This window comes from Dermacentor variabilis, chromosome 8 (genome assembly GCF_050947875.1).
Source record: "Dermacentor variabilis isolate Ectoservices chromosome 8, ASM5094787v1, whole genome shotgun sequence".
Taxonomy (NCBI): domain Eukaryota; kingdom Metazoa; phylum Arthropoda; class Arachnida; order Ixodida; family Ixodidae; genus Dermacentor; species Dermacentor variabilis.
Window position 1 is genome coordinate 29,111,172 of NC_134575.1, and position 8,480 is coordinate 29,119,651.

At 41.3% G+C, this 8,480-nt stretch overlaps 1 protein-coding gene across 1 annotated transcript; it reads left to right on the top strand.

The window, feature by feature from the left end:
- Positions 1 to 477: 477 nt before the first annotated feature.
- On the top strand, positions 478 to 8,071 carry LOC142591346 (uncharacterized). The gene is made up of 4 exons (XM_075703671.1): positions 478 to 648; positions 2,870 to 3,509; positions 3,544 to 3,635; positions 7,443 to 8,071. The coding sequence occupies exons 1-4, from the start codon at positions 478 to 480 to the stop codon at positions 7,812 to 7,814; spliced, it is 1,275 nt and encodes a 424-aa protein (XP_075559786.1). The 3' UTR covers positions 7,815 to 8,071.
- Positions 8,072 to 8,480: the final 409 nt, after the last annotated feature.

Below are 8,480 nucleotides of genomic sequence, written 5' to 3' on the forward strand. Positions count from 1 at the left end.
AAGAAAATATATCAAATTTCTTCTGAGCACCACATCTGACATTGTGCAATAATCAGGTTCTGTAATATGCTTGCAAAAGAGCACCTTTAATTCGCACTCGTAATTCAATGGCAGAAGTTTAATTGAAGTATGTCTTTTGATACAGTTAAGTCAGATAATTTCAGGAGAACTGACAAAACTAAATAATAGTGAAGCATGTATACATAATAGTAAAGCAAAATAGAGGGGTTTACAATCATACCTGCCAATCAGTCTGTGAGGCGCTGAGACTAACAGCCTTTGTACACACCACTGGTGCAGTGAAATTTGCTTGGAGGGGTACATCCTAATCCAAGGTCAAATCAGTTTTTTTATCTGTCAACCAAAAATGAATCACATTTACAAAATAACCTTGATAGTATAAAGGAGTTTACTGCTTTTCAATCAGAAAAAAGTGCCAATATGTTCAATTATATTTTCCAGACCCCACAGTCATTCATGACTGACAATTCATCGGCAGAAAAAGCAGCTCTGAAAGCAACATGGTCAGAAGCAACTCAACTTCTGTGCCATTTCCACGTGGCCCAGGCGGAATGGCGGTGGCTCCATGCATCAAGCAGCAGCATCACTCGTGACGAGAGACGGGAACTGATGACAGCATTCCAGAAGGTGCGTTAGAGTGATGCACAATGCTATGATGTGGATTATCTCAACTTTGCTTGCGGCACTGCTTCAGTGGCTACCGTACTGCACAAAAGGTTGTGTATTTGAACCCAAAATTGCAGCCCCTTGATAGGAGCAAAATGTAAAAACACTCCTGCAAGTGATAACCTTTTAGCACTCATTACAAGGCTCGAGGTGGTCAAAACTTATCCGGGATTTTCCACTATGTTGTCCGTCATTGCACCCCTGTACAGCTTTCGCATATCATATGGAGTAACAACTACCCAGAACGTGTCATGACATGTAGGTGGAAATGAAAAGACCATTATTTATAGTGATAGAATCAGGCATGATGTTTGCGATTGAATTAGGCATTATAATTTTACAGTGGCATGAACTTGCTTTGTGCCAGATTGCTCTCACTTGTTCCACTGCTGAGGTGCAGGTTCAGGCGGAAATAGGGTGAGAAGCATACATCACTTCCACTCGCTGTTGGAAGGCGACTATAGTAGCCATGTAGACGGACAGAGCTGAACTCTGTTTGTGTGACATATGAGCACAGAATTGTGGTATGATCCACCGCGGAGCACTCTTGCTCTCCGCTGGCAGAATCGGGGTGGTGAAATCCGAGCACTCACTCCAGGATTGCAGCCGCTGCTCCAGATCGACCGGTGAAAAACTCGACACTGGTCACACTGTTATGAAGCAAGAACCTACAACTTCCAATGACCAAAATATTAGCAGGCACATAACGGGACAGCCAGCATTAAACCACATTTGGCTTTACCTACTTCAATAAAGCAGTTTTAAGCAATGTAATTGGAGAATGGCCTTGAAGCAAAATTGACTTCAAAGAATTACCACTATAACGCTCCCTTTGATGAACTGTAAAGCTGAAAGTGTAAGGGCTTGAGTGCCAAGTTGTGCATGTCTTGCAATTTTAAGCATTGCATGTAGAAGAGTAGCCAAATTTAATTGAATAAAAACGTTTTGTTCAAGCACAACTGCACTGATGTGCAGCACCATGGATGTTAAAGTAAGTTATCGCAACCGGCAGAGCAGTTCATGTGAATGCCAGTGTTGTGATTTGCTGTGCCATCAGCTTCTGTGTTTTTCGACTACATGAATGGCCCGAGACCCAGAAGAATTTCATTTAGTTTACAGCACAGGCCCAAAATAGAATTTTCATTTCGAGTGCCTATATTGTTCAATGCGGGTGCTTGTAAAAAGCTTGCACAAGAAGCCAGCATGTTACTTATAGCAACTGCTGACATCAGGAGGACTGTAATAGCAACACGAACAAAAGGGAAATGGTTTTAAGTCAGCCTCCTAAATTGATTATTTATGTATATATGCAAAGTTGAGAGTGGCGATTCTTCTTGTGTTAAAAATGTCGTACAGCTGCTTCATTTGATGGAAACGTATACAGCATTGAGTGTTAAAAGTGTGAACTTCATTTGTGATAATTCAAGAAAGGCATTTTCAGAGTGCAAATGTGAAACATTCTGATGAATATTTTTGTCGCTGTAAAATTATCTAATTCAGTAACCTATCTCCCTGCGCCTTCTGTAAGCTTGAATGTTATCTAACAGGTTACAGCGCCAGCAAAACATTTTGAGCCTGCTTATGTAAATCAGCCATTTATGGTGTTCACTGCTTCCGCCCGTTCTACACCATTCAGGCATAAGAAATTCCATGCTCATGTTCTTGATTATCAATGAATGCTCAAAAACATTGTCGCATTGGTTACAGTAGAGCCTGATGCCAAAGTTGATGAAGTTGCTGCTGTGTTGTTCGTCTATAACATCTGTTGGCATACGACATTTTTAGCACGAGAACAATTGACTCTCTCAACTTATATATATAATCAATTTTGTTGTGATTACTTTTGCATCGCTCTTGAAACAGTATGCAGTGCCACATTATTCAGAAAAATATTATTTTAATAGCACAAGTTGTGTTCAGAATGCACTTGTTTCCTAATTAAGTTATATTTAATTTAGCATGCCTGGTTACATGCTCACCTATTCAGACTTACGGTACACCGCGGACGCCTGAATTTTGTGTTACATATGAGAAGTGCTCTGAAACAAGTAATTGGCAATAAGCTGTGAACGGTACCAAAGCCCGATGTGTGCTTATTCTCACTTTATTGTGTCTAGTCATGTGAGATAAACAACCGAAATGTGGCTTTTAGCATACCAGCCATTTATTCCGTCCCCTGCAGGTGATGTATGCGTCATCAGCGGAAGAGCTAGCTACTGCCACTGAGGAGTTGCTAGGGAAGCCTCACCGTGCATATGTGACACGAGTACGTGCATTCCTTGAACGAAAGGAAGAGTGGGTGCTCTTTTTTCGGTTGAGCCTTATGACGAGAGGCCACAACACACACAATTATGCTGAAGCGACTATTCGTGTACTGAAGGATGTGGTGCTTGGCAGGCAAAAGGCATATAATGTAGTTGCCCTTGTGGACCTTGTGGCAACAGTCTGGGAGGACTACTTTTCGAGAAGACTGCTTAATCATGCATACAACCGTGTGCCAGCTCACCAAATCTTCTATAGCAAGCTTGTGCACAGGATGCCTGAAAGTGTTGCACAGTCGGTGTGTGCTCTTGGTGATAGCCTGTACCAGGTGCCCAGTGGGCAGGAAGATGGCAAGATTTATCACGTTTGGCAAGACGTCGGCACTTGCACTTGTAGAAATGGCCAACAAGGGGCATTCTGCAAGCATCAAGCATTGGTTCATAGCATCTATGGGGGAGGATTTCCAAATGCCCCAATACTGAAACCCGATGACCGGCATAAGTTAGGTATCCTTGCCCTGGGTGACAAGTGCCCTGACAAAAGTTTCTTTGGAAGCTTCCGTGAGGTCTCCGTCCACCAGCACTGTTCAGGAAGTACGCAGCCAACATGCACCTGAGCCTCAGGATGAGCCAATAGAGCTTGACCAACATCACTTGGAGTGCTCCAATTCCAACGAACGTCGCCAGGTGTGTGTCGCACTGTCTTATAGGGGCTTTCATAGAAGCTTTAAGTGTGGGCCAATGTGAATGCTGTCTCCTAAATTCTCATGTCATTGTTTGTACAAAAAGCTTCTCCAGGTATTTAACTAGGAAACTGCTTGCTTTTAAGGTATGTTGTATGAATTTTGCATTCAGAAATTTGCCAAAGTTTAATCCCCACATTCCGTGATCAAGTATTGCAATCTAGGTAGTTGGTATGATTGCACGGCTTTCGTTAGTATAGGAATACTCTCAAACGTGTGTTGCCTGCAATTTTTCTTGTCTTGCTGCTTCTGCATGCATAATATAACTGAAATTAGGTCGTTAATATTACCAAACAAGAGTGAATCTGGTTCAACTTCTGGTTATGAAGCAGTAAGTTAAGTTGCTTGAACATTGATTTACCATGCCATCACTTATTTCTTTTATAATAATAATAGTAATAATCTTTATTACATCCAGTTGTGTCATGGTTACAAATCCAGCCCGCATATGCAACATTACTTGTGTGCGAGGCTAAGTAGTCAGCTGGCAGTACTGATATGTGTACAAATAAATAAGAAACAAATATAGGAAAAAAATAACATTGCAAAAAGATGATATTGGAAACAAAAGATAATGTTGCATCAACAGAAAAAAAGACATTGACATTAAAGATGACTTCACAATCGGGTTCGCATGCTTCAAATCACGAAGAAAAGTTTAAAAATTATGGGCATTACGTATCAGACATGACCTTAAATGTTCCTGCAATATCATTCTCATTCAATTTATTGAAATTAGCCGGCACGTAGAAAGCGCGAGTCCTCTTGCCGTAGTTTGTGTACACACGAGGTACCACGTATTTTTCTGTCTGACGTGAGCTGCGAGATTTTGCGTTCAAGTTTTTGAATTTAGTAGAAAAACAACTCTTACACATGGCGTCGAACAAAACTTGTTGCTCGACAAACAATATGTCTGACTGGTACATGCTAGGCAAGACGTCTTCCCCATGACCAAGTGTGCTATACGAGAGGCTGTAGGCAATTTTTTTAGGATGCGCTTAATTATCTTAAGTCTACTAGAAGAAGCAAAGCCATAAATTGTTATTTCGTACCTTATGATCGATTCACCAAGTGCTTTATAAACCATTTTACGAACATTTACATCGCAGAAAGATTTTAGGGCATGCAACTGAGCGCACACAACACATAAGCGCCTTTCGAGCTCTTCAATGCGGACATTCCATGACAACGTGTCGTCAAAGTGTAGCCCGAGGTATTTTGTGTTATTTACCAGTGTTACCGGAGGACATGAGCATGCAAGTCAGTCGCTGATGGGGAGATAAACGGGGGAAATATCTGTGACCGCTTTATATGGGCTGTGAAAACATATCAGATTAGTCCAATTTATTAATAAACATTTTGTTTTTAATGAACCAATCAAGTAGTTTACAGACATCATACTGTAATACTCTAGTGGCTTCGTTCAAAAGTTTGTTCGATACAACTAAAGCCATCTCATCAGCGTAGTCATCGCCATAATTTTATAGTACATAGATTTTACGCACTTTACAGCGACTAATTTTAGGCCACCTTACAACCAAGTCACATCTTCCATAATACATCGTTAACACTACCACTTGTCATGGCGCTCTTTGGCCAAACCTGGCCCTTGCGCCACCAAACACCACACATCATCATCATCATCATCATCATCATCAGCGTAAAAATAAATTTTTGATTTAAGTGGTACGCAAGCAAGATCATTCATGTAAATGTTAAACAAAAGCGGTCCCGATATGGACCCTTGCGGTACCCCTGATTTAACACACAACAAAGAACTATAGGACTCCGCCACACGGACACACTGCTGTCTGCCTGTTAAATAATTTTTAAAAAATGAGTAATACGGGCCTCTGAAACCACATCTGCCTAGTTTTGATAGTAACCGTTCATGATCTAATGTGTCAAAAAAAGAGTCAAAACAACATTATTTTTATCGATTTCGTTACAGATATAGTCATTAAAATCTTCCAACAGGCCCACAGTACTCTGCCCCGAGCGAAGGCCAAACTGCGCTGGGTTAATAAGGCAAAACTTTTCACAGAATGAGGCCATATTAACATAAGACTATCTTTACCGATATGCTTGCCAAAGACGAAAGAATTAAAATTGGTCGGAAATTCTCGTAAAGTTTTCGAGATCCTTTCTTATAAAGAGTTCTCGCAATGCTAACTTTCACGTTTTCATGTATCTGACCGGTTTTTAATGTTTCATTTATGATGTAAAGGAGTATTGATTTGAGCACATCAAAATTCGCAGCTTATCCTAATTTTATAAAAACCTGGAGATATTGTTAAGCTCATGGATCGTATTATATCCCACAATTCTGCTTCATCAACAGTAGGCAGAAAAGCAGTATGAATGTTAGAGAACGTAACATTGTTTTGGAGATTTGTTGGTATGCACCCATTTGTGATGATGTTTACTGACTCGATAAAGTGTTTGTTAATATAATTCGCTATCTGGACAGCAGGTCACTCGAGAAAGGCGTCCGCAAGAGTATTATCAATATACTCTTTCTTTCAGGTCTCCCTATTAGAAGGTTAACCAAGTTCCACGTTTCACCGGTATTGCAACTGCAAGCTGCAAACTTGCCTGTGTGGTAGCGCTTCTTAGCTAGTCTAATTTTTCCGTTTACTTTGTTTCTCATCTGTCTAAATTCTTCTCTTGCAAGAGCGTCGCCGGGTTTATCTTGGCATTTTCTGAGGAGTTTGCTTTTAATGCTGCAAAGCTCCATTATTTCGTTATCAATCCACGGGCTCTTTTTTATTTCTTTTCTTAAGCTTTATTTTCTTTTCGGAGCAAAGGTACATCTCTGTAACGGCCTCTACAAATAGTTCGTAAGCCTTTAGGTGGCTGTGCCGCCTTAGGGAGTCCCAGTTAAATGTTCTCACACGTTTATCTACGTCATTAGAATTCAAAACATATTTCTCTACACTCTTTGTTTCGGTTAAAGCAACAGCATCTCCTGAAACTGCTATAGCAATAAAGTAGTGGTCCGATTTTTTTTCCTTAATAACACAGCCAAATGAACTATGTTTGCACATTTTTGTGCTGATATGGTCTATACACGACCTTTTTAAACGTTGAAAAGCTCAGTATTATGTCAGTGATAATTTCAGCAGTGCTGTTAATGAGCTGCAGTACATTATTTTTCTGCAAAGCCAAGTATTTTCGTATTATTCCTCTGAATCCTATGTTGGTGAACTGCAGCAGTTTTAGTTAGCCTCATCGCATTACATACAGTACTACTTGTGATTTTTTTCATCCTAGAGAAGCCTGCTAAACTTGGTGTCAGCATATACTAGTGTAGCAAGAATTGAAAGAGTGGGAAATATATTTGAATTGTTCCGCATGATTGTCATGAACAGTTGGTATAAATGTCAGAGGTGTTAGTAATGAGGATGACTGTGTAGTCCTGGGGACATAAAGTATGTGCAGTGAAACGCACGCCAGAGTACGAGTGGCTTCTCCTGTGGTGAAGTGCTCTAATTCTTCCTACTAACAGGTCATGATGGGCTCAGTGCTCACACTGTGCGAGTGCGTAGAATCTTTACAGCTTGCGCGTGAGTTCAGACTTAACTTTAAATATCTGGTCACCATACATCAACTCAGCAGCAAGCATAGGGAAGATTCTAGATGGGAGAGACTTATGTAGCATAAATGAGGATGGAAAGGCTATTATAATTTAGCAAACAGTGGGGCAGTGTATTTAATTTTTGTGTTTTGTTTTATTTATTTTTTTGCCCAGGATGCTGCCGAGGTGCTCAAACAAATCCAGGAGGAGGAGTGGCGCTACTACTCCTTGGCTGCTGACAACCCCTATTATCTCACTGTACTTGAACAGGTGCTGGCAGAAATGAAGAAAGTGCACAAGGAGCCTCAAGTGATTGCCTCTTATCTTGCCCAGAAGGCTGCTTTTACAAGTGCTAGAAGGCGTGGCCGCACCATCAAAGTTCAGCCGACTGGAATAGCTAGACGTCGGCCTGGTGTGGGTAGAGGCTCAGGCAGACTGCGAGAGGGTCGCCCCTCCAAACATCAAAAGGCCAAGCGTGCACATGCACTGCACTTAAGCGTGAAGTGTGGTGTGCCCCATGCGAAGTCCCATGGAACTAGGCACTGAGCACAAGAGTAGGCAGCATTCATGAATGTTTGAACAGGCAGCGCCCAGGGCCTGTGGAGGGCATACAAACTACTCTTGCTGTGCTGCAGCCATACCAAGTGTTCGTCGTGCAACAGCACATTGCATAGTCGTTTAACTTGAATTGTCACTTCAGTTAAGGATACTGAGCGGTGTTTCACGAATAGTAAAGTGCATGGAATTAACTAAGCATTACCAGAAAATGATAATAGCATTGGTGGGTCATGCCATTATGCACTGTCTTTTGGGGATGCTTCGAATAATCAAACTTCCCGTCAACCCTCTAGGATGTGGCAGTGCTTGCTTGTGATTTTCACTCCGAACAAGTCATATCGTTTGCCCAAGCCCTCCCAATTGAATAGCCTTATCAAATGCCTCAACTACATTGTTAATTGTTCTTTGCCTTTAGTGTCCCTTTAAGGATTCCATTATCCTGCTTGAACATCTTAAGTAAAGCTCAGATAAAACATGGATGGCAGAAAGAATGAGGACATACATACAGAGTGCTGCGCGGTGTAGAAGAAATGTACTGAACTAGCGCCTGTTGAACGGTTAGTGCCAGTCGTAAGCAGTTGACCAACTTGTCCTTCTTGACAATGCTTTCTGGCAGACAGGCCACTTTGTGCCGACCATGAAGTCTCACTTTGA

Bases quoted from the DNA above. Each gene is read 5' to 3' on its own strand.
- LOC142591346 (XM_075703671.1), top strand. From the start codon at position 478: ATGACTGACAATTCATCGGCAGAAAAAGCAGCTCTGAAAGCAACATGG. The intron at 649-2,869 runs GTGCGTTAGAGT...CGTCCCCTGCAG, and splicing joins TGATGACAGCATTCCAGAAG to GTGATGTATGCGTCATCAGC. The intron at 3,636-7,442 runs GTGTGTGTCGCA...TTTTTTGCCCAG, and splicing joins ATTCCAACGAACGTCGCCAG to GATGCTGCCGAGGTGCTCAA.